The sequence below is a fragment of the Vombatus ursinus genome, unplaced genomic scaffold (genome assembly GCF_900497805.2).
Source record: "Vombatus ursinus unplaced genomic scaffold, bare-nosed wombat genome assembly UNPS02014772.1, whole genome shotgun sequence".
In the NCBI taxonomy this organism is placed as follows: Eukaryota; Metazoa; Chordata; class Mammalia; order Diprotodontia; family Vombatidae; genus Vombatus; species Vombatus ursinus.
The window spans coordinates 481625-508738 of record NW_020954550.1 but is presented as its reverse complement, the minus strand read 5'-3'; the positions used below and the strand labels follow the sequence as shown (position 1 = coordinate 508738).

General features: G+C 39.0%; 1 protein-coding gene across 5 annotated transcripts in view; it reads right to left on the bottom strand.

The window, feature by feature from the left end:
* ANKDD1B (ankyrin repeat and death domain containing 1B) overlaps nucleotides 1–21645 on the bottom strand; it is a 69254-nt gene extending 47609 nt beyond the window's left edge. For all 5 annotated transcript variants that reach the window (XM_027863541.1, XM_027863543.1, XM_027863540.1 and 2 more), the window contains exons 1-5: nucleotides 21452–21645; nucleotides 8965–9068; nucleotides 5568–5666; nucleotides 274–372; nucleotides 68–172 (exon numbers count right to left, since the gene is read on the bottom strand). In XM_027863541.1, the coding sequence (XP_027719342.1) occupies nucleotides 68–172; nucleotides 274–372; nucleotides 5568–5666; nucleotides 8965–9068; nucleotides 21452–21566 (522 nt within the window). In that variant the 5' untranslated portion in view covers nucleotides 21567–21645. The remainder of the gene's footprint in view (nucleotides 1–67; nucleotides 173–273; nucleotides 373–5567; nucleotides 5667–8964; nucleotides 9069–21451) is intronic.
* Nucleotides 21646–27114: the final 5469 nt, after the last annotated feature.

The following is a 27114-nucleotide window of genomic DNA, read 5'->3' as shown; positions in this document are numbered from 1 at the left end:
GTGGCTGTCCAATAGATTCTGGTTGGACAGAGAGCAGGATCAGGCCCATGGGAAGCTAAACACATACCTCATCCTGCTGATTGAGGTCTTTCAGATGTAGATCCTGAATAAGATACTCCACAATCCTCACATTATTGTTCTGAGCTGCAAAGTGAAGGATAGTCATCCCATCCTAAAGAAAGTCAAATTGAAGCATTTATTAGGGATCCAAAGCTCCTAGCACCATGATGGCAGGTGCTGTTTGACAAGTATGACCAACTGGAACAGACATACCTGATTCTTGGCTTTCTGATCAGCTCCAGCTTTCACTAACATGAGCATGATTTCTAGATTCCCAGACCAGGCTGCAACATGAAGGACGGTCAAGCCATGCTTCCAAAAAAATCAATGAGAGGCAGATATGAGCATTCTTTATTTCATGGTACCCCACATGCTGCAATTATAGTGAAGGGTGACTGACTCATACTGGCATGAATGAAAGCTTGGATTGCTATTAGTTCAGACAGTGGAGGAGTGCTTCTGGGAAAAGATGTAAAGGACCCCTTGAAAGGCTCAAATATATGCAACCAGCACACAGAGACCCCAGGCTACCTACCAAGCTGCCACAGAAGCCAGACATGCTCCTCATTCTACGTGTTGACCTTCTCTGACATTTGCTCTCTTTCATTTCCCCCTCAAGGCTGCTGTCCATTTGGTGGTAATTTTAACCAGATTTCACCCGTGTAGATATAAGAGGGGGAATGGAGTGAATTCCCTTAAGGGCAGCCCTGACATAAGCTAATGCTCTACAGCTCAGGGAGCATCAGCTCTGGAATTCCAGGTGATTCTGAGTTCTTAGTGGAAAGGGCCAATGTGCCTTTCACAGACTTAAAAAAAAAATCTCTGATAGATCAGTGCTCACAGGAATACCATCTCCTAAACAGGTCTCTTTTGGAGGACAGTGAAGTCTCTTTGTCTAGTTATGTGTCTGGTTTTTTCCCCCCACTTCATAAGGCTATTCCTCCTATCTATTGCTGACATTGCCATTCTCCTGATTTTTAGGCGTGAAATGATGAGGTCTTTTAATTTTTTCTTTTGCAACTTCTTTCTTTGAGGTACCTCTTACATTTGTTCCCTTCCTTTTTTTGGAGAGCTTTTGCTTTATACATCATTGTCATTTCCTGATACAGCTTTCCCCTCTACATTGAACCGTCCTTTGTAATAAAGAAAGAGTTAAACAAAAATGACATAATGTGCACATTCGCTGGCCATGCAATATTTGCAACCAGTACTTCAATCCCTCTTTATCAAGAGGAAGGAAGTGCATTTCATCAGTTGTTCTCTGGGACCAACACTGTTCAGTGCAAGTAATCTGTGCTCAGCTGTCTTTTAGTGTCATTTTTGTTTATTTCCTTTATCCTGTATGTAGCTGATTTGTAGATAGTTTTTTTATGTTACCTCCCTCTTTAAATTATATCTCCTTGAGAGCATGGAGTATCTCTCCTCCCCCCTTTATTTATTTATTTTATTTTTGATTTATGGAATAAAACAAGCATTTCCATTAATATAGTATAATAAAAAAGATGATTACACATGAAACTACAAATCTGTTATGTACAATTTGCTATTCCTTTTGAGCATATAATAAAGTTATCTTGCAAATTTCTTTTTCTTCCTGTTTTTCTCCCCCTGCCACCATAGAGATGGCTACCATTAGACACAAATAGGTGTGTGTGTATATGTATATATGTAAAATTATTCTGTACATTTATTTATCATTCTTTCTCTAAATGCAGACAGCATCTTTCTTCATATGTCCTTTATAGTTAATTTGGGTATTTATAATAGTCGAAGTGACCTATTCACTCAAAGTTGTTCTTAAAATAATATTTATAGGGGCAGCTAGGTGGCGCAGTGATAGAGTACCAGGCCTGAAGTCAGGAGGACCTGAGTTCAAATCCAGCCTCAGACCAAACACTTGACACTTACTAGCTGTGTGACCCTGGGCAAGTCATTAACCCCAATTGCCTTAAAATAATAATAATAATAATAATATTGCTTTTACTGAATACAATGTTCTCTTGGGTTCTGCTCATTTGGCTCTTCATTGCATACTGAGAGTTCAGCATAGTGTCTGGCACATAGTAGATGATTAATAAATGTTTATTGACTATTTACATTTTTATAGTTGTCCCTTCCTTTCCATGTTTAATAAAATAACCTAATTTATGGTCCAATCATTCCAAGGAATAATTTGGAACTATGCCCAAAGGGCTATGTAAAACTGTGCATACTCTTTGATCCAGCAATACCACTACTAGGTCTAAATTCCAAAGAGATCAAAGAAAAAGGAAAAGGACTTATATGTACAAAAAAATTTGTAGCCCTTTTTTGTGTTGGCAATGAACTGGAACCTTAGAGAATGCTTATCAATTGGGGAATGGCTGAACAAGTTGTTGTATATGATTGTGATGGAACACTATTGTGCTATAAGAAATGATGAGTAGGGTGGTTTCAGAAAAACATCAGAAGACTTATATGAACAATGCAAAGTGAAGTGAGCAGAACCGGAAAAATACTATACAAAGTAACAGCAACATTGTAATGATCAACTTAAGAAAAACTCTTTAACAAGTTTTGTATAGTTTAGTGAGATACAAAATCCATGAACCTGAAGAGCATGGGTTAACTATTGTAATACTATATTATATAAAAAATGATAATAGCTAGCATTTATATATCACTATGTGCAGTCAGCATGCAAAGTGCTTTATAATTATTATCTCATTTGATCCTCACAATAACCCTGAGAAGTAGGTGCTATTATTATCCCCATTTTACAGATGAGGAAATTGAGGCAAACAGAGGTCGAGTTATTTGTCCAGGATCATACAACTAGTAAGTATTTGAGGCCAAATTTGAACTTGGGTCTTTCTGACTCTAGGCCTGGCATTTTATCCACTGCAGACCTTTTAGGGAAAACTAATACCTATCATAAGAAATAGGGGAAACCTAGTCTACCACGTAACTTCATTTGTTGGTTCATTGTGACCTCCAGATTCAAGTTTAAGGCTTTCAATCTCTATCTTTCCTTGGCATACATTAAGAATTTTATGCTTTTAAAAACATTTTGAGATGTTCGTTTTGATATCTTTGGGCAAAGATTCCACATGATAAAGGAACTATTTTAAATTTGTTTTTCAGTGGAATCATAAAACTTGATGTCATCCATCTACATCAAGCAATTAATAAGATGTTTTAAAAGCCTTTTTTAAGAAGAAATTAGACGTTGCAGAGTGAATAGAGTATATACATAGCTAATGAGGCTAGAAAGGTAGGCTGGAGTTAGACTGTAAATGGCCTTGTATGTCAAACAGAAGATTCTGCATTTTATCCTAGAAGCAATAGGAGACCCCTAGAATTTCTTGTGCAAGGAAGTGACTTGGTCAAATTGCTTTGGTATCTACTTCCAGAAAATGGATTTCAGGGAGAAGAGACTGGAAACATAAAGGTTTATAAACAGGAGGCTGTTTTATTGTCCAAGTGAAAAGCGAGGTGAGCCTGGGCCAAGGTATAGTTTTATGTGAATAGATAAAAGAGGACTGATGTGAGGTGAGAGGCTAAAGGTAGAGATACTTATTAGGAGACTACTGCAGAACCTAAGTCAGATAGGGCTTAATGCTCATATAATTAATTGGTAGAACAGACCATCCATGATGGTAACCTACCTACACATTTTACTTAAGCTCTTTATACACTCATGCCCCTAAGAGTAATTAGATTAATGATAAAAGTACTAAAATTGGCCATCTTTTTTTGCCAGGAAAATAAGATATATAGGAAATTGCTCTATATCTCACTCGATAGGAATTATATTTTATCTTTTAACTTATGATACAATAATACTTGCCAGGGATATACTATATTTATAGGAAAAGAAAAATATATATTTTGAAAAAGCTCCAGAGAGAAAACAAGTCAGGAAAAGTTTTCTCTATTATTGATGGAATATAATTGGCTATTCACTGTGAAACAGACCAGTATTGAATTTAAATAACGTAGTAGAACTGGGCCAATCTCCACATCTACTTATAAAAATATAGATACTATTAAGACGTGGATCAACAATTGCAACATTTTCCAACACCAAAAAGGGAAAGCAGGGTATTCTCATTGAAAGTCATTAGCAAAGCCTCCTGGGAACAGGATTATGAAAGTTGTGATAAACCAGAAGTGTTTCCTGGTACTGTAGAGTCTGCTCCTTGGTTAATGCCAGCCTTCAATGCAATTATCCACCTCCACATAAATAGAGGGTATGGCCAATATTCATATATCAAAAATGGTTATTTCCTCAATATTATTTCAGTGATATTTCTTTGTCAGCAATGTTACAAACAATAAGGCCAAAAAAGAATAAAACAGAAGGAGTAAAACCAAGAGAAATCTTCATGACTAGCCCATGGATTGGTCCATACTACAGTTGGCAAACTAATTGAGCTATGCAGAACAATGAAATTGGCTATAATTTCATATTGCTCTTCTCTGCAAGTTGGTGTCAGTCCCCACATCCCCACTGTTCCAGGGGAGGGCCGTGTTATATCATCATCAGAGAATCATAAATGTGAAGCTGGGACAGAGCTCAGAAGTCTCATGAAGGACTCGTGCTCATTTTACAGATGAGGAAACTGAGGCCCAGAAAGGATAATCAACTTGCCTATGATCATACATCCATAATTGTCAGAGATAGAATTTGATTTCAGGTACTCTGACTCCAGAGTCAATTCCAGAGATAACTCCAGTTGTCTTTCTACTGTTCCACAGGAAGGTCTCCATCATTTCCACTTAAGGTGGGGAGCATAGGTTCATATTCAAACTCTCCTTTCTATTGATGTTACCTTGGGCAAGTCACTCTGGGCATCAATTTGTTCCTCTGTAAAATGAAGGGTTAGACTGTGTTACAAAGATCCCTTCTGGTTCTCAATCCCATGAATTTATAAGCATTATACAGAACAGTTCTCCTCCCCCACCCACAATCATTCCTTAAACCTGGTACAGAGCAGTAATATGAAGGAGAAATAGGGTAAGCAGGCAGGAAGCATTACGGGTGGATCATTTTGTGTACGTAAGCAGGCATGTCTGTGGTTTATTGGCTCAGGTGATTAGAACATTTTTATCTCAAGAGCAAAGTCATGGGTTCAGTCCCTCTGTGAACTAGTTTGCTTCAGCCTGCTCAATAACCATAAACTGTACTATTTGCTCTCTTGCAAATGCATGCTATTGATCCCAAGGGTCACTTGTGGAACTCATTGCCATCACTGAACAAACAGTCCAAAGCCTTGCTTCAGTCTGTGATGGGTTAGGAGTGTCATTTCTGCATATAAAGGATAGCCTCATTTAGTATCTATGTGTATATATTGCAAATAAGCCTCATATATAGCCACCGTGATAGAAAAAGACTATTAATTATTTGTTAGGAAAAAACATTCTCTCTCTCTTTTTTCTTTAAAGTCAGTAGCTTTTTCTTCTTCAACTATACTAGTTTTAAAGGAAGTGTCTCAAACAATTCTATTAGGTGAAGATGAGCTTACCTTATCAGCAATGTCCACCCTGGCCTTATGATTGAGAAGGAAATCTACGGCTGATAAATGGTTTCCACCCACAGCAAAATGCAGGGCTGTGCGCTTCATCTAAGTAAACACAGTTTGTAGGAAATGCTTATTGGAGGTTTGTTATGGTAAGGAATAAAAACATGCATTTTTTAAAAGACAGAACTGGAAATGAAAATTTTAGCTATCATCTCATCAAAATAGTGTTTGCCCTTTTTTTTTAAACTTTTTTTTTTTATTTCTGGAATGTTCAACATTTGCTCTGAGATCTTAATTTTAAAAACATATATTCAGTTCAATTTTTCCCCTTTTTCCTTTTTCTTTAAAAATATTATTTGTTTTATGAGATGGCTCTCTGGAGGGGACAAGGGAAGGGGTACTGGGAGAAATTGTGGTAATGTGAAAAACAAAAGCTATCAATAAAAAATATTTTTAAAATCATTCAGCTCTGCTCTTTTGGTTTGCCTTGAAAGTACCATGAATTATTTCCAGCATAATTCAAAATGCATTAGGTTTCTCATAGCATTGGAGAACTTTACAGCTCACTGGGATGTATGCCAGAAACATAAGGAATATAAAATTTAATAGGAAGAGCTGAAACCCAATGAGGAACCATTCATTCTTGTAATACAACAAAAATGTTACCTTGTAACAGATGCTATTTCTTTTCATTAGCACAAAATCCTTGATAGAGGTTAAGAAATTCTTAACCCAGAAATTCTCCTGGACAATCCTTTTTAACCACTCTCTCTTCAGTTTGTTTGCCTATAAAGCTTATTATTTTAAAAAAATCTTTTTTTCCTCCAGAATATACATTATTCCTGTTACTTAGGTGGGAATCTATGATGATAGGAAGCCAATACTAAAATGCACATTCTAAGGATAGATCATTATTACCCAGTTGATTGACAAATGTAAAAGTGTTTAGATATCCTCACAGAGTAGAGTTTAGGCTACTTTTAAAAAAAGTGAACTTATTATAAACACCAAAATAAAACAGGAATTTCCATATGAAGAATAATAGAATAAGAGGATTATACATGAAACCTTAAATTTTGATTATGTGCTGCTTGCTTCATTATGTATGTGTGTATATGCACATATCTATGTCTGTCTATCTTTCTAACATGTAACTTTCAAAGCTATCTTTCTTGTCTGATTCTTTCTGGCCTTCCTTCCCTATTGTTTTCTTCTGCACATTAAAAAAAAATACTTCTTTTCTTTTTCTTTTTTTCCCCTAACCTATACTTATTTTCCCCTCTCCCTCCTACCCCCTACCATTGAGAGGGGGCAGATGGGGAGAGAGGAACAGGAAGGAATTAAGACAAGCTTTTGTAGCAAATATTTTGGTCTACTTTTTATAATACCACCACCTACCTACCTCCGAAGGCACCTACTTATTAACTTTAATACCTCATAGGAACCCACATGAAAGGCAGCATGGCAATAGTAGACAGAAAATAAGGCCTTAGAGTTGGAAAGACCTAGGTTTAATTCTGCCTCTGACACATACCAGCTGTTTGACCCAGAGCAAATCACTTAATCCTTCAATGTGCCAGGCAGCTCTCTAAGACTTTGTTATAGGGCATCAGGTGATCTGCATTGGTAAAGGGGGCTTCCTAACTGGGAGTTCCTTAGACCAACAAAATCACAAGTCCAGACCAGGGAGGAAAAAATATGAAAGAAAGAGAAAAACCTCCAGAAAGAGATAGCCTTGGAGTCAAGAAGACCTTGGTTCAAGGCATGCCTATGACATATACTGGCAGTGTGACCATAACCAAGTCCCTTAATCTTCTTGATGACACCATGCAACTCACTAAGATTTCAAATGAGTTTTACAAGTTGCTGATCTGCATATGTAGAATGAGTTTTCTATGCTAGGAGTTCTCACACACTGATAAAAACACAAATCCTGTCCCTCCCCTACAAAAAAAAAAATGAACCCTCCATGGGGGTAGAGGAGGAAGTTTATTCATTTTCATGGGAGTTGCCAGCAGCAAAAACAGCTATTTGGTACTCTAATTTTAGTTTCTGTGACACTCACTCACACACACACACACTTGTGTGTGTGCACACAGAGACCAACACACACCTCTTGAAATGTACCTACAGACTATTCTAAGCAACTGGCCCTATCCATCTCCTTTTTCTCCACTGCTCCTGTCCCACTTTCAGAAACATCACTAGGGCTATCTAGAGATTTCCATAAAGAAAAATTACAAGAAATCCTGTGTTTCTAGCAATGGACCCATTTAGCCATCCCCTGCTGCCCTTCACCTCTCTGAAACCTGACACCCGAGAGATAGGAGCTAAAATAGAAGGTTTCTGTCCAGACAGGAATGTTTACAACAACCCAACAACAATGCTATTAAACAAGTCATTTTTTCTAAAGATTTCAACTTTGGAGGAACCTAGCTACAAATGATATTCTGTAAAAGGAAATAAACTAAGATCAAATACCCAAGGATGTTCTGACTTTCCAGAATTTGAGAGGCCCAAATGATAAGCAGACTGCAATCTAAGTCCCTAATGTCCCCTCCTGACTTACCACATACCCACAATGTATTAAGTTAGGCAGAAAAGATTAAAAAGCAAGTAAACACCCTACATCCTTGCCCAAAGATAAGATAAACTCACATATCCAGGGAGGTAGTGCCCTCTGATTTCACCTTTCCAATTCAATTCAAACAACAAATTTTATTAATAGAATAGAAGTAACTGACATTTATATAGCTCTTGAAGGTCTAACAAGTTCATGTTTCCGCCTGCCTCTAGGGCAAATATGAATACCTCTATTTTAGAAAAAGAGAAAACTTGAAGGGCTTGTCTATGGCTAGATGGTTAGTAAGTGTCGGAGTAGGGATTCAAACCCAGGACTCTTGATTTTAAGTCCAGTTCACTTTCTACTACCCACATTGTATCTTCCCTATTTGTATCCATTATATCAATTGTATACATTGAATCTTACCTACTACCTTTCCCTTTGTTCAAGGGAATCAAAGAGAATTACCACATGGACCCAACTTCCAAGGGGTTGATCTCAAATGTGGAAAGAAGCATCAATAGACAAACCAGTGAAACAGGGAGGAGGTGATCAGGGCAGAGGATAGGTCTAGTGTGATAGTACTTTCAACAGAAAGAAATTAGGAGAAAAAGCAGATATAGGGGGAAAGGGATGAATTCTGTTTTAGATAGTATGAGTTCAGTTTCAGACTGAAAGGTTTTAGTGTTCATCCTAGTGGAGAGATCCAGAATGCAACTGTAAATGTAAGGGTGGAATTCCAGGGGTGTTAACCTTGTTCCAGGACTGCTGAGAGAATTGGTCTATCTCAGCCACCACCCTCAATTATTTTCTACACTACATATTGTCTATACTTACACTGTTCATGGCATTAATGTTAACCTTCTCCTCAACCAGCTGTTCCATGATATCCAAATTGTTTCTTTTAGCAGCATGGTGAAAGCTTCTCTCATTTGGCAGCACTAGAGGAGGAAGCAAGTATGAATGAGAAATGGGGATGGAGGGTATTAAAAAATCCACCATAATCCAATTTAAACAGACATTTATGAAGCATGAACTTATGAATTTAAGAATTTATGAAGCAAGGCATTGCATAGGTGTTGGGGATAATGGAAGGATTTATAATTTTGCCAGCTTAGAGAAGTCCCTGTAGAGAAAATCTCTTCACTGATGCAGATTACAACTCAACCAAGCCTTCTCCATTTCCAAAACATCAAGCAAAAAGTAGGGCTCATCAGACCACCCAGAAGATGTCAATACATTCTCAATCCTGAGACATCAGGTGAGAGCCCCTGATTTCATGGGGGAAGGGAAACAGATAGAAGGGGGTTGGAGATTGTTGATAACTACTTTGTCCAGAATGAAAGGGGAGGAACCCAACTTCACTTATGTAAACTCACCAAGAGAAAAGAACCACCTGCAAAAAAAAAAAAATGCCTCCAGGCTAGGGCTGGAGGAAAATTTGTTTTTAAAACACCATATTGCATAAACACAAGAAGCATCTGTGACTGATGATGTTTTATTGCTTTATTTGTGTAACAGGCTGACCTACAGCCATCTACTGTCCAAGGACTTAGGGCTGTCCAAATGGCAGCACTGGTCACCAAACACCTTGACTGGGAACACTTCTGTGTGCCAGCACTGTAGGGAAGAACTTCTGGGATCATTTTGCTTTTCTAGATGACACTAAAACTCTCTTGGTATGATTGAGGCAGTCCCATTCTTCTAAACACAGAAAGGCATTCTGGTATTGGAGCTCTCATGCTGGACTTGTGAGTCAGGAAGACTTGGGTTCTAATCCTGCCTCTGATGCTTTACTAGTTGTTTGGCCATGATCAAGTCACTTTTTTTTTCTTTTTTTTAAATGGTAACTTTAATTTATTTTTTTGTTTTCAACATTTACTTCCACAAGATTTTGAGTTCCAAATTTTCACCCCATCTCGCCCCTCCCCCCACCCCAAGATGGCATGCATTCTGAATACCCCTTCCCTTAGTCTGCCTTCCCTTCTATCTTTTCCCCCCTTCTCTTATGCCCTTCCCCTTCAATTTTCCTGTAGGGCAGGATGGATTTCTATACCCCATTTCCTGTATTTCTTATTTCCCAGTTGCATGTGTAAACATTTTTTTTTAAACATGTGTTTTTAAAACTTTGGGTTCCAAATTTTCTCCCTTCCTCTCTCCCCATCCACCCTCATTGATAAGGCAAGCAACTAAATATAGGTTATATATGTGCAGTTATGCAAAACACTTTCATAGTAGACATGCTGTGAAAAACTAACTCTATTTCCCTTCATCCTATCCTGTCCCCCTGTTTATTCTATTCTTTCTTTTGACCCTGTCCCTCCTCAGAAGTATTTGCTTCTGATTACCCCCTTTCCTAATCTGCCCTCTTCTCTATCATCCCCCTACTCTCTTGTCCCCTCCCCCCCCTATTTTCCTGTGGGGTAAGACAGATTTCCATACCCAATTGAGTGTGTATGTTATTCCCTCCTTAAGCAAAATCCGATGAGAATAAGATTCACTCATTCCCTCTCACCTTCCCCTGTTTCCCCTCCACTGTAAGAGCCTTTTCTTTTCTGTTTTTTTCATGACCAAGTCACTTAACCTCTCTGAGCCTCAGTTTCCTGAAATGTAAAAAGGGGGGGGAGGAGGAATCACTTTAATACCCACCTCACATATTTGGAAGTTCAAATGAAATAAGATAAATAAAGTACTTTGCAAATCCTGAAGCACTCTATAAATATCTATTATTGTGAAAAACAGGGGAGATAGAGGACACTAATTGGTTTGAGAGAATGATTTTTGAGAGGTAGGGTAGTATAATGGAGAGTGCTGCTGAGCTCAAATCAGGACCTGTAGGTTTGATTCTGACACTACCTTTGCAACCTTCAGCATCTCTCTCTGTGCCTCAAGTTTTCTCTTTTTTAAAAGAGGAGATGAAAATAGATTACTTCTAAAGTCTCTTTCAAAGCAGAAATCCTATAATCCTGTAAACTTATAGCTAATTTGACCTAGATATCAGCTAGGATGGTAAATCCATCTTCAATAGATATTTATAGTAAGGACTCTCTTAGGGGTTACCATTCTCAACATGATTCCTCTCAGGAAATCATTCCATGGACGCACTCTTTTCCAAAAATCATAGTCAATTTTGAAGGCATTGCTTTCTTTGAATCTGCCATCTTCGATGTTTTCAGATTTCTTCTATCCCCAACCTGGAAGGCCTTCCATGGATGATCTTGGAATGGCCAAGTTGCCTTTCTTAGAATTCAGAAACAGTGAGATCCTGTGGCCTCAGGAGTCTTTGTCTTTGTCTTTTCCTGGAGTAAGAAATCTTGCTCCTTTCCTACCACAGCCTAATCAGTAATGTGAAGATTGTTGTTGTTGTGTCTGACTCTTTGTGACCCATTTCTTGGCAAAGATACTGGAGTGGTTTGCCATCTCCTACTCAAACTCATTTTATAGATGAGGAAACTGAGGCAAACAGGGTTAAGTGACTTGCCCAGATTCATACAGCTACTAAGTGTCTGACGCCAGATATGAACTCATAAAGATGAGTTATCCTGACTCCAAGTTCAGCACTCTTTCCAATGCCCCAACTGAGAGGTTCACAGCCTAAATGTCACTGGCTCCATTGAACCAGGGATTATTAGCCTAAGATCTATGAACTTTAAAAAAAAATTTTGGTAACTATATTTCAGCATAATTAGTTTCCTTTCTAATCTTATACATTTTACTTTATGCATTTTAGAAACCGTTATTCTGAGAGTAGTCATTGGACTACCAGAAGTAGGTTTCACTAGACTACCAGAGGGGTCCATGGCACTAAAAAGTTTATGAATTTCTGCATTAAACTAACATAATATTTGCAGTATTTTATTCTTTGACAGAGAAACTGAAATGTTTGATTCCATGGACCAAGACAGCAGTCAACAAACTACAATCCATGTGCCAATTCTGGCCCGTGCCTGTATTTGTATACCATTCTTAGCTGATGGACCATATAAAAACAGGCAGCAGGCCACAGTAGGCTGACCCTTGAACTAAGAGAACATGAGGTCCAAAAGCAAACACCCCCTTCCCAGGCAAAAGGCCAGAGAACCAAATGAAAGATACTGAGACCAGAGACTGATGACTTCTCTATGTCCCTCATAGAGGGAGTATAGTGGTGGGGACTTAATGTTGACTGATTGACTTATAACTGAGGGAATAGTTTAATTTTTCCTAAAGAGCAGAATGATGAGCCAAACTAAATGTACAGATGTATGTGTATCCTGTACACAGAAACTTGTATTTAGCTTCAGCCCTCATTCTTTTTCTACCATGACTGCAATGGAAAAAAAAAGGGGGGAGGATTCATGAGGGGTTTGGTGGGGTGAGGGGGAAATGGGCTGTCATTCATATGCAAAAAAAATTACCTTGATGCATCATCAATAAAGTGTCCCCTTTGAGTTATTTTCCCAATAATAGGTGAGAAGTTGTCATCCACTTACCCATTTATTCATTCAGCAAGCATTTATTAAGCAACTACTATGTCCCAGACATTGTGCTATATATATGCTGTGGCTACAATGATAAAAAGGAAATGGTACCCGTCCCCAAGGAGATTACATTCTAATGGAGGGGAATAAGAGGTAGGAAGGAAGGAAGGAAGGAAGGAAAAGAAAAGGAGGGAGGGAGGAAGGAAGGAGGACTTCCTTTCCTATTGAATACCTACTATGTGCCAGGCACTGTGCTAAACACTGTACAGATATCTCATTTCATCCTCAAAATAACATTGTAGTAGGACCTCTTCAGTTATTTTTCTATCAAACTCAAATCTTTGTGATCCCATTTGATGTTTTTTTGGCAAAGATACTGGACGGGGGTTGCCGTTTCCTTCTTCAGTTCATTTTTGTAGGTGAGGAAACTGAGGCAAATAGGGTTAAGTGACTTGTCCAGGGTCACACAGTTAGTAAATGTCTGAGGTCAGATTTGAATTTAGGTCTTCCTGACTCTAGGCCCCGAACTCTATCTACTGTGCCATCTAGCTGTCCCTCTTGTAGTAGGAGGTAGGTGCTATTAGGATCCCCAGTTTACAGTCAGAAAACTGAGGCAAACAGATTTTTGTTGTTGTTTTTAAATGACCTGCCCAGGGTCACCCAGCTAATAAGTGTCTGAGGTCAGATTTGAACTCAGGTCTTCCTGATTCCAAGTCCAGCACTGTATCCATTGTGCCACCTAGTTGCACAGATAAATAAAATAAAATAAAAGCAAAATAAATGCAAGCTTGCTGTGAGGGAGGGAGAAAGCACTAACAGCTAGAGAAGATAGGAAAGACCTCTTCCAGGAGAGGCACTTGAGCTTAACCTTGAAGGGAGCTGGGGATTCCAAGAAACAAAGGTGAGAAGGGAAAGCCCCTGCCCAACCTGTTCCAAAGCTCACGTAGTATAGGGATAGGGACCAGATTTGTGATTTTACTAGTAGAGGGCCTCCTGAGTGGAGAAACTCCTGCCAATGCTCCTGTGTATAGTGTCAGAGAATAGCCTTGAGCATTAAGAGATCTAGTGACTCCTCCAGGGTCACAGAGCCAGTATTTGTCATAGGTAGGACCTGAACCTAGGGCTTTCTGGTTGTAAGATATCTTTCTATTCACTCTGCCATGCTTCTACTCCACACAAAGGCTTTACCATGGGCACCAAGCCCATGACCTTGGTTAGCTTTACTGGTGCCATACTCTGATTCAGCCAAGATAAGCGACCCTGACAGTTTCACAATGTCACATGAAACACGTCAATTGCCATCCCAGCCAGATTCTTTTGTTTATGCTTTTCATGCTTACCTAGGCTAATTCCACTGCATATATGTACTCTCCTTGGGATTAGAAGGTTCAACAAGACTACTGAGTGATTAAAGTGCTATAGTGCTTGCGCAAAATAAACTTCAACTCTCTGAAGTCACTATTTCCTCTTTGCTGTTTTTCATCCCCCAAGGTCGAAGCCAATTGTGTGGCTTAGCTAATTTGTGCTCTATGCAACCAGCCTTCATTCAGGAAGCTGGAAGTGGAACATTTAGAAATGTGAAACAGGTGATAGAACTTTCTCTCCAAAATGACCTCCTCAACCAGCTCTAACCCAAAACTGTTAAATGGTCTTCTTGCCTCCTTCCCAAGTCAGTGACTAGTTACAATTTGCCTTCTTTTCTTCCTTGTCTCTTCCCATTCCCCATAAAATCTTGGCGCCAATGAACAGAATGTTAGGATGAAGCAAAAATTCCCATCACACTCCTATCGTCTGTATGCATGACCTTTTGTTACTTTAAAAGGATGTTTCCATCCATGAAGTTACTAAAGGAGGAAGCATCCAGAAGATAGGTTTATTGTCTCTTCTCCAATTTCAGTCCCTTCCCCATAGCTCTGCTACACAGAAGAGTTTCTTTATCTCAAGGCAGATCATCTAATTGATGTAGGGCATGTACAAAAATACTAAGTCTTTCGAAGTTCTGAAAGTAGCACAGGGAAAGTGCTGTGTGAAAAGATGACAACAGGAAAATCTGACCTGCTGAGACCACCGTCTTAACTCCTAATCAATTCCTATGAGAATGCTAGGTTTTGTTTTGTTTTCCTCTCTGCCAAACCTGTGATTTCATTGGTGTAGAGAACTTTTTGTTGTTATTGTTCAGTCTTTTCAGTTGTAGCTAACTCTTTGTGACCCCATTTTGGGGTTTTCTTGGCAAAGATACTGGAGTGGTTTGCCATTTCCTTCTCCAGCTCATTTTACAGATGAGGAAACTGAGGCAAACAAGGTTAAGTGACTTGCCCAGGGTCATACAGCTAGTAAGTGTCTGAGGCCAGATTTGAACTCAGGAAGATGAGTCTTCCTGACTCCAGGCCTTCCAGATCTGGCACTCTGTCCACTGCACCACTACCAATGAAGAAATTCCTTCTACCAGTAGAGGTCAGCAATTCTTTTACAACTTAAAAAGTTCTTTGAGGAGCTTCTACTATCGTACAGGCTTATACGCTAAGAAGGCTTATACGCTAACAAGAGTCAAGATCATGGCTCCATTAAAAAATAAGTATTTTTCCCAAATATTTCAAAACACTTTCACATATCTTATTTAACTTAGATTTATGATATCTTTGAAATAGGCTGGAACAGGTAAGATGTTCCTATCTGACTTTGAGAGAAACTTTTGTTACTCAATAGACATCTACTAAGCACCAATAAGACCATAATGTGAGAGATGCTGTGGGCCATATAAAAGAAGTCACCCCCCCCCACACACACACACACACTTGCCCTCAGCTAGCTAGATAGACAAAACAGAATATATGAACCAATTAGAGAATCATTCCAAGGCAATCTATAGATTAGGTAGCAGAAAATGGGCAAATACAAGAGGTTCTAATTGCTCTAAAGCTTAGTAGGTGAGTCCTAAAGAGTGACCTAAGATTCATAGAAATTACCTAGGGTTACATAATTAGTAAATATCTAGGATGATATGTGAACCCAAGTTTTCCTGCCTCCCACCCCTGCCCTTTATCTACTGCTACTGTACTACCATGATTTAAGTAATAGGGCATTCACAATGTACACATATGACATGAAGTATCTGATCCATTGCTCTATGGATGCTCCTTAGGAAGACCATCTATCTAAGCCAGCAGGCATTTTTGTTCCTCTGACTTCTTAATACCACCCCATTTTTCAGCTGAAACTGCTCTCTCCAAAGTTACCAATCACTTCTCTTTTTTTAAAAAAAATTTTTTATTGATATTTTTCTGTTCCTTGCACAGCCATAGTTTATCCCCTGTATCACTCCTCCTTTTGCTCTCCTTCCCAAAGAGGCATCCCGTATGACAAGTAGTATATTGTTAGAGAGGAAAAACAGTAAGCAAATTAATCAATACTTTGATGAAGTCTGAAAACATGTGCAATGTGTAACACCTGTGTACCTCCCACCACCACAAAGTGATAGGCTGGAAGAGTCTTCTTGTCTCTCTTCTTTTTAGTCTTGCTTGATCTTTATAATTTTGTTATATTTACTTTTGATTTTTTAGTGTATAGTTGTTCTTTCCATTTATATTATTATAGTTACTGTTTGTATTGTTTTCTTGGCTCTGCTTATCTTGCTCTGCATCAGTTCAAATAGATCTTTCCATACTTCTCTGTATTCATTACACACATCATTTTTTTTTACAACACAGTAATATTCCATTACATTCTTACACCACAATTTGTTTAGCAATCTTTCAACTTTGTTTCCAATTCTTAGCTATCATAAAAAGTAGTCATAAATATTATGGAGCATATGGGAACTTTTTTTTCTTCTTATCAATGGCTTCCTTGGGGTATAAGCCCAGTAATGTAATTTCTGGTTCAAAGAGTATGGGCATTTTGGTCACTTTGCATAATTCCAAAATGGTTACACCATTTTGCAGCTCTACCAACAGTGTATTTGCTTGCCTATGCTTCTATATCCCCTCCAACTTTGACTGTTGCCATTTTTTTTTGTCATTGTTGCCAGTTAGTAGGGTGTGTCTAATGATCTCTTAATCATCAAGTCCAGTGGCCTTTTCTCAGTTCTTATCCTTCTTGATAGCTGCATTATTGTATTTTAACCCTAATCTCCCAGATATTCTTTCCTCTCTTCATTTTCAGCACACTACTGTATCTTGGTTCTCCTCCCACCTGTCTGGCTACTCCTTAGTTTCTTTTGATGAATCATCACCATGTCACCTAACTGCAGTTACATTCCAAAGCTGTGCTCTGTACCTTCCCTTAATAAGTCTTATCTACTCTAAAATAGATTTTGCTTTTTGGTTTATTGTATAGATTGAAAGAATAAAAAAATAAAAGTGCCTCAGATAATCCAATCTCTTCTCTCTATACTTCCTCGGTGATCTCATCAGCACCCATATGTTTATTTATCATCTCTCTGCAGATGACTCCTGCATCTATTTATCCAAGTCCAGCCTCTCTCCTCAGCATTAGGCCTCACATCTTCTACAGCCCCCTCCCACTGGGTATCTCTACTTGGATGTTCCATTGGTATTTCAAACTTGACATATCCAAAGTGGAATTCATTATCTTCCTCTAAACCCAGCCTGACTCCAAACCTCCCTATTTCTATTGAGAACATCATTATTCCAGTATAACAGATCCACCACATCTACCTATCCCCTTGGAACTTATACCAATAGTGATATTTTCTTCCTGCCTTGGGGTCCTCACAAAAACTGAAGCCTGCACAAATCAGCTTCTGGTTATGTATTGTTGTTGGGTTACTGAAACTAGAAAAGCTGATGATGCTGGATACTACATCTGGTAGAGGAAGGAGGAAGCATCTGGCTGGCTCTTAGATTTAGCTCTTTAAGTAGCAAGACGTTATTTTAGCAAGGGATGGAGAAATAGGCCCTTTTCTACCCTGGAATAACAGGAGAGATTTTGAGGAGGGAAGAGTAGAGACTCAACTAGCTAGATTTCTACCAGTGTAGAATCTTGGTGTAGCATCCAGGCCCTGGCCCCCCTTTGCCTCTCTTGTGCATTTCCTTTCTTTTTTATCAGCTTTCGGATTACTGAAAGGTCCTGAAGGGTTTTAGAGTACTGGAAAGAAGTAGTAGAGTCTATCAAAGCAATGGGCAACAACACAGAGGAGAGCCATAGGCAGAGAGAGGCCCTGAGAAAACTTGGCTATTTGACCTAACTCTGCCAGTGAAGAGAGGTAAAACATAAAGTCACCACCACCATTTGTGTTCCAATGAGGCTTAAGTATTCTATTAGCCTTCCAAATGATTGCAGAAGCAGTAATAAGTTTATCCCTCTGAAGTGCACATGATGCCACATGATGTCCCTGTGTTTAGCATCCCCTTCCTGTGTGGAAATAAAAGATCTATTCCTTTCCTGATTCATGTTTACACATTGGGTATCTCTCTTGATTTCACCAATTCTGGAGGAAATCCTAGACTAGAGCCCAAAGTAACATTCCTAGAATTTGCAATTTTCCTTGGGAGGGTATGAGATAGGGAGGAAGAGTAAGTGAATGTGTGAATTAGAAAGCTTACTTCTCTCATTGAGAAGTCGGGCAACCCCAGAGCAATGAATAAGGGCAAACCAGGATGGCAGGGCAGTGACAGCGACTGGCAGTCCCTATGGTTTTGGCAAAGCAATGTCTTCCTAGCCACTGGCCTAGACTAACAGTCACATCAATTTGCAATCTTGGAGTCACCTTCAACTCTTCACCCTTTCTCACCTCCATATCAAATTAGGTCTTGTTGAGTCTACCTCCACAATATTTCTCACAGCAGACCCCTTCTCTCTATTCACTTGGCCACCAGCCTAGCTCAGGCTCTTTTACGTTCTAGCCTGCATCATCGTAATAAGTTCCTAATAAGTCTCTGTGATTCCAGTCTATGCCCTCTCTAATCCATCCTCTACACAGCTGCCAAAATAATCTTTTTAAATCACAGTCTATATCACTTCCCTGCTCAAGAATCTTTGGTGGCTCCTGATTGCTTTAAAAATTTTTTTTTAAATGGGGGTAGTGCCAAGATGGTGGAGAAAAGGCAGAGACTCACCTGAGCTCTCTTCATAACTCCTCCAAAAAACTTTAATGCCTCAAAACAAATTCTGGAGTGGCATAGTCCACAAAAGGACAGGATGAAACCACTTTCCAACCCAAGACAACATAGAAGATTGGCAGGAAGTTCTGTGACCCCAGGGTGAGTGTGGAGTACAGTCCAGGCCATGCCCTAGCAAACCAGCCTTGGGGGCAACTGAATTAGTGACAGCTGTGGCAGTTTCCAGGTCTCTCATTCCACAGATGGTAAGGTGGTCAGACAACTGGTCAGAAGGATATTATAGGGGTGACTTTGCTGGCATTGGGGGCAGGACTCTGTTGCATTGCTCATACTTGGATCTGGCCTACAGTCCTGTGTCTCAGTCCCAGGTCAAGGAGAAGCACTAGCACACTAGAGCATGTGGCTCCAGGGAAGTGGGGACCCTGGTCACAGTTCCAGGGTGGAAAAGAGTGCTTGTTGTCACAGACCAAGCGAGCAGTAAACACACCTCTCTCTAGATCATACTACCTTAGAAGAACCAAAAATTTACACATCCCCAGAATTATCTCTGAAACAGCTGCACAAAAAACCTGAAGCTTGGGACAGTGCCCTCTCTACTCCACAAGTAGAACCCCACTTTAGCATAGAGTTAAAAGTCAAGAAGTAGTCTGGAAAAACAAACAACAGCAGAAAAAGATCCTAGAAAGTTACTATGATGACAGGAAAGATCAAAACACAAACTCAGAAGAAGATAACAAAGTCAAAACTGCTATATCTAAAACCTCAAATAAAAATATGAATTGGTGCCAAAGAGATAAAAAAGGAAAAGGAAAAGGACCTATATGTTGAACAATATTTATAGCAGCTCTTTGGGTGGTGGCAAAGAATTAGAAGTTGAGGGGGTGCCCATCAATTGGAGAATGGCTGAACAAGTATATGATTGTGATGGAATACTATTGTGCTATAAGAAATGATGCCCAGGATGTTCCGAGAAAAACCTTACATGAACTAAAACAAAGTGAAATGAGCAGTTCCAGGAGAACATTGTATGCAAAAACAGCAATATTGTATGATGATCAACTGTGAACGACTTAGCTATTCTCAGCAATATAATGATCCAAGACGCTTCTCAAATACTTATGATGAAAAAAATGCTATCCAACTCTAGAGAAAGAACTGATAGCATCTGAATTCGGATCAAAGAATATTTTTTCTTTACTTTCTTTATTTTTCTTGGGGTTTTTTGTCTGTTTTCTTTCACAACATGACTAACATGGAAATATGTTCTAAGCTATATCAAATTGCATGCCTTCTCAATGAGAGGAGATAGGAAGGAGGGAGGAAGAGAACTCAGAACTCAAAAAAATTTAAACAAATGTTAAAAATTGTTTTTACATATAATTGGGGAAAAATAAAAATATTAAAATAAAGTGAAATAAAATAAAATAAACAACTCAGCCTGACATTAAAAAGCTCTTCATGCTCTGGCTTTAGCTTTCCTTTCCAGTCTTACCTAACAGCATTCTTCTTCATACATTCTATGTTCCAGCCAAACTAGATTACATGCTGACAATCCATACCCTGCCTTGGTGCTTTTTCACAGGCTGCCCCCATCATTGTCACATGTTCCCATCTCAAGTCTGCCTCTTAGAATTACTAGGTTTCTTTGAGGCTCAGCTCAGGTGCACCTCCAGCAAGTCTTTTCTGATGCCCTCACTTGTTAGGACTTTCTCCCTCTTCAAATTATCTTTCATTTGCTTATTTTACGAAAAGCTGTACCCAACCTCAGTAGAATGTAAGATTAAGAACAAGGGTTGTTTGCTTTTTCTTTGTATCCCTATCAAATAGTACGGTGCCTTGTACACAGTAGGTACTTGGCAAATCCTTATTGAACTTTATTGTTGGAAAACTTAAACATAGAAAGGTTAAGTGATCACAAAAAAAGTTAGCAGGAGAACTAGGAACAGATGTTAAGATACAGGTCATATTGAATCAGTTTATCAAAGCACTCCAGGATCTAGAGGTGTAAAGTTGGAAGGAATCTCAGAAGCCATCTGATCCAACCCCTTCATTTTACAGATGAAGAAACTGAGGCTGAGGAAGGTTGTAACTTGCCCAAGGTCATATAGGTAGTAAATATCAAAGCAGGGGTTGGAGCCCATATGGGTCCAGAGTCGATATGCATGTAACACGCCTCCCTTTTTTTCTCCTTTATTTGAAAAATGGAAAGGGGGGAGAATAATTTAAAACATTTTATTTTCCCCAATTATAAGCACTTTCATTGCATTTCTAATAAAGAAAAAAAAACCTGAAACAAATATTGTTTTGACATAATTCCAAACTTGGCCTAGAAAACCAGCTATTGGGGGTGCAATGGGGTGGGGTAGGGAGTGGAGGGAAGTGAGAGGGGTGGGGACAGGCAGGAACCATCTGGTCAGTTCCAATAAACTTTTTCCTTCAGGCCCTAGGTTTATTTTTGGTGTGACTTTTCAAGTGCATTTGAATTCTTACTTGAGAGCAATGCACAGAAAAGTGGAAGTGGGGGTGGGATGTTGGGGGAGGGAGCCTGGCCCTCTGATTGAATAGCATTCTGCCCTGGGGAAGCTCTAGTTTTTGTTTGCTCCAACAAAGCTAGCTGCCCTGCTGCCAGGCTGTTCATTTTCCCTGGCTCAGTTTTTCTCAATTCTGGCTCCTCTTCCTCTAACCTAAGTATTATCCAGGTTTTAGAACAGTCTCCCCATCTCTTTCTCCTCCCTGTATCACTTCCCTTCTCCCACCCCCACCCCCACCTTGCCACATACTTACAAATGTCATATTGGACCAAGGCCTCCTTCTCCCCATCCTCCTTCTCTTTTGTATTTTTTGAAAGACCCTTCCAGGACCAGGCCAGAGTGTTCCTCAAATTGTCAAGCCCCTTCATGGCTCCTCCCAACCTCCCCTTCCCTTAGGTCCCTTGTTCAGATGTGATCTCTGTTGTACCGTGTACTTTCTACTCCCATGCTCAGACCCAGGGCAGAATGATTGTGGCACAGGGAAGTGGCCAGGCTTGGCTTGCAGGTAGGTGTATGTAAAATGGGTGGGTAGGCGGCAAAAGGAAATAGCTAAGATTAACCTTAGCCAGGGCTGTGGGAATTCCCTCAGGATTGAATGCCTGGGGTATCTTGGTAACCTGAATGCTTAGCACAGTGCTTGGTCCATAGCAGGCTTTTAGTAAAAACTGCTGTATTGAATCCCTGAGAGCAGAAAATCTTTTAGGTCTATATGCAGCAGTGGTGCTTAGGTCTGCAGCTAGAAAGAGTTGATGAATCGGAGTATGGGGCCCCACCATGAAGTAGAAGGAAGTAGCCCATGAAACCAGTGATATTTGACGCATATTTCTTAGTTCTCTGTTCTTCCTTTCAATACACTTTATCTCCTTTGAAGAATGTGGATTATTCTGCTTTAAGAGCTGTTATGCAATCAAACTATTATTTGCCTGACCTTTAAAATTAAGCATAAAAATCAACAAAGAGACACTGACACAGTTAATAGCTTCAGCAAAGCTGCAGGCTATAAAATAATCTCACAAAAATCAATAGCATTTCTATACAATAAAAACAAAATTGAAGAAGCAATAGTAGAAAGGGAAATCCCATTCATAATAACAAAATTACAAAATATTTTGGGGGTTAAAGCACATTCAGTACATCTACAGATTCAATTATAAAATGCTTTTTTTATTTAATTTTTTTCAATAAGCAAAAATCTGCTTTTTCTCACTTCCTCCTCAACCCCACCCTCAGTGGGAAAAAAAAAACAACAATAAAAAACCTGCTACAAACATGTATAGTCAAACAAGACAAATTTCCCTATTGGACACGTCCCAAAAAAAGTCTCAATCTGTACTTTATCAGGAGGTGGATAGCATATTTCATCATAAGTCCTCTGAAATATTTATTGGTCATTGAACTGATTAGAATTCCTACTTCCTTCAAAATTTTTTGTCTTTATAATATTTTGTTGCATTGCATAAATTATTCTCCTGGTTCTGTTCAGGTTGTTTTGCATTAGTTCATACAAGTCTTCTCATGTTTCTTTGAAACCATCCCCTTCATCATTTCTTATAGCAAGCAAAATAGTATTCCATCACATTTTCTTCCATCACATTTATATAGTCATGTATTCAGCCATTTCACAAGTGATCATCACCACTTCAGTTTCCAAATCTTTGCTACAGCAAAAAAGAGCTGCTACAGATATATTTAGTAAGCACTTGTTGACTACTAATTTGCTATTTAATAATAATTGACTTTGATCTGACAAACATTACAAAGATTGGCATGGAATGAATCTCCCTTGGGCTTAAAGAAATATAAATATTTAATCATGAGAACTTAGATAATAACTTCTTTTGAGATTGTATGGCATCATTTGTTTAAAAAAAAACTTATACTAAGGACTCATTTCATGGTAATGGAACTTCAAAATGCTTTTGTTTTCTTTTTTCTTAAGAATAATATTGGATTTCACTGAGCATTAGATTACAGAGAATCCAAAAGTTGGAAGTCACTTTAAAGCCCATTCGTTCTGGATGATCCATGAATTGTCTGCATAAAAATACTAACAAGGGACTGTTTAGCTTCTGCTTACAATCTGTGTTAGTTCTATTTGGAAATGTTTCTTTAATCAAGTCAAGTCAGCCCCTACAGCTCATATCCATTATACCTAAGCTTGCCTTCTTGGTCTAAGAACAAATCTATTCTCTTTTACATGAAATAGCTCTTCAGATATTGCTATACCTCTTTACATACAACTATAGCATAATTTACTCAACCATTCCCTAATTGGTAGCAGCTACTTTGTTTTCAGTTCCCTACCACCACAAAAAATGTTACTATACATATTTCTTGGAGCAGCTAGGTGGTGCAGTGAATAGAGTATCAGACCTGGAGTCAGGAAGATCTGAATTCAAATGTGGCTTCAGACACTTACTAGCTGTGTGACCCTGGGCAAAACACTTCACCCTGTTTGCCTTACTTTCCTCATCAGCAGGATGAGCTGTAGAAGGAAATGGCAAGCTACTCCAGTATCTGTGCCAAGAAAACTCCAAATGAGGTCATGAAGAGTTGGACACAACTGAACATGAATATTTTGGGGTTTATGGGATCTTCCTTTCTTTCTTTAACCTCCTTTCAGTATATGGCCACCAATGGATCTCTAGGTCAAAGGGTATCAAGTTTAGTCATTTTTCTCACATATTTTCAAATTATTTTCTATAATTTTAGACTCATTCATAGCTTTCACTAACAGTATATTAGTGTGTTTGTCTTTCCCATAGTCCCTCCAACATTTACTATTCCCATCTTTTGTTATCTTTGTCAATTTGCTCAGTGTGAGAAGAAACTTGGATTGCTTTATTTTTCATTTCTGTTGTTAGTGATTTGGAGTAAATATGGTTGGTTAATAATCGCAATTCTTCTTTTGAGAACTTTGTTCATATCCTTTGACCACTTCTCTATTGGAAAATGATTTGGTTTCTATGTGTCTTGATTCCTTACACATTTTGGATCATACCTTTCTTTAAAGAAACAGCACCATTTACTTAAAAACTGGTAATATATATGTACTATTTATCTGAAATGGATGTATCAGATTCCCATTGGCCAAGAGGGCAAATATCTAGCTACAGGTGTGCTCTACCTCAGGAAGCTTTACCTTTCTTTTTTCTTAGTCTAATCCTTTATCTTATTTGAAAATTTTGATCTTATTTTTATCGATCTCTTATGTTTTTATATCACCTTCACCTCCAAATACATCCCTTCCCTCTCTTTGGCAAGCCATTCTTCATGACACAAATTTTAAAAGGGGGGAAATACTTCTTGCTTCTTTTAAATCTCAGGTAAAGTCCCACCTTCTGCAAGGAGACCTTCCTGTTTCCCCTTTATTTCAGTGCATGCCCTTTAATTTTATATACAATTATTCTGTATATGCCTTGTTTGTATGTAGTTGTTTGTGTGTTGTCTCCCTCATTAGACTGTGAGCTCCTTGACAGTGACTTTCTTTTATTTTTCTTTGTATCCCTAGCACTTAGTACAGTGCCTGCCACATAGTAGCCGATTAATAAATGTTTGCTGACTTGACAGATAGCAAAACTAACCAAAATATCCACAGTCATCTGATAGCATATGCTATATTTCAAACCCAAAGCCCACCCCCCTCCCCACCTCTGGAAAGAGAATAAGAAAACACTTTTTTTTTTCCAATTTTTCCCTAGAGCCTGAATCACAAAAGAGCTGAAATAGCCCTGAGGTTGTGGTCTCAACTATTGGAGCCTAAAATATACTGCTTAGCAAAAATATATACCAACATATGCCAATAAATGGCAGGAGTCTGGTAAAGAACCAACAGATGGCAGTAGCAGCTCAGCAGCGGACTAACAAATAGCTGAAAAGTAGAGAAAGCAGTTTAGCAGATGACTTCAGCAGCTCACAGCTCAGAGGAGAAAGCAGCCACCTCTGCAGGAAAGCAGCAAGAGGCTTCAGAGGCAGAGATCTGTTCCACCTGGGATGTACCCTTGGAAATACAAGTTGTCCAAATCATGTGTATTCTATTTCTCACTGCTGCTATAGTGCCTTTGCTTTGAGTTAATATGTCCTCTGGTAAAAGGGAAATAAAGGGTATGTGCAAGTCCTAGAGGATGAACTATGATTTTGAAGAGATGCTGACTCAAGATTTTTTTGGGGGGGGGGGCCTAGGCAATGGGGTTAAGTGACTTGCCCAAGGTCACACAGCTAGTAAATGTTAAGTGTCTAAGGCCAGATTTGAACTTGGGTCCTCCTGACTCCAGGGCCAGTGCTCTATCCACTGTTGTGGTTCTTGTTCCTCAAGGAGATTTTTGAACCCTAGGTATAGCATTCAGGAAGTCACATCAAGAGACACTTGGAATCTAATTTGATAGAATAATTGCCTTCTTTTATAAAAATCTCCCAAGGCACAGCATATCACTATTTATTTTTTTTAATTAATTTACTTTTAGTTTTCAACATTCACTTTCACATGATTTTTTTTGAGCTCTGAATTTTCTCCCCATCTCATCCCTCCCCCCACCCCAAGATGGCATGTATTCTGAATATCCCTTCTCCTAAACTGCCCTCCCTTCTATCTCTCCCCACCTTCTCTTATCCCCTTCCCCTTCAATCTTCCTGTAGGGCAGGATAGATTTCTGTACCCCATTTCCTGTATATCTTATTTTTGAGTTGTATGTGAAAACAGTTTTTTTAACATGTGTTTTTAAAACTTTGGGTTCCAAATTTTCTCCTTCCTCCCTCCCCACCCACCCTCATTGAGAAGGCAAGCAACACAATACAGGTTATACATGTACAGCATATCACTTTTAATCACAGTCTCTTCACCCTCCCCCTCACCAATTAATTGGTTAAAAGGATAATCAAATTTCTGACTTTTTTCTTGACATCAAATTTTTTTTGACTTTTCATAAAAAATTAATGATTTTTTTCTAGTTAGGCAATTTTATCTCTATTGCCCACTGATTTTTTTAAATTATGTTATCTAATCTTAATGAACCCTCCATACAGCAAGGTAAACATTCTGTTCCTCCCAGTTCCTTATCCTACTCTCCACAGTGGCTGTTTCAAATCTTGTCTCTCAAGTCTTTTATGCCACCTCTATCCTCTTAGTTAAGGGTGTTGCCTTAGACTTTAAAAAAATTTAGGCCATTCACTAAGAGCTCCCCCCTCTCATTTCCTCCTCATCTCACATCACTTAACTACCTTCCACTCTAGTCTTGGATGAAGTGGTCCATTTTGTTGCCAAAGCCAGGCCATCTACATGCACCTTTGATCCAAACCCCACTAACTCCAAGGCTCTGGATCTGAGCTGGGCTATTCTCTTTTTGCTCCAGACTGTCTCACTTAGTGGTGTTGTTAGCTCCCGCGTATTCAGTTGTCATCTTCAATAGAGATACTTCCTAGATCTAAATGTCCAGCCCTACTTTCTCATGTGCTACAGTCATGCTTCACTGTCTGTTGGACATCTTGAACATACCAGAGACATTTTAAACTCAACATGTCCAAAACAGAACTTGATATCTTTCTTTCCTAAACCCTCCCCTCTTCCCAATTTTCCTATCATTGTCACGATCGCATCTATCTTCCCAGTTACTCAGGCTTGCAACCTTGGTTTTAGTTTTTTTTTTTTTTTGCTGATTAATCAAGGACTTGCCAAGGTCACACAACTAATAAGTGTCAAGTGTCTGAGGTCAAATTTGAATTCAGGTCCTCCCGACTCCAAGGCCAGAGCTCTATCCACTGTGCAACCTAGCTGCCCCACCTCAGTTTTATTCTTGACTTCATTCTTGCTCACCCTCCATATCCAATTCTCATCACCTACTGCAATAGCCTTGTATGACCTTTCTGCCTCAATCTCTCCCTACTCCAATCCATTCTGCACTCAGCTGTCAACGTGATTTT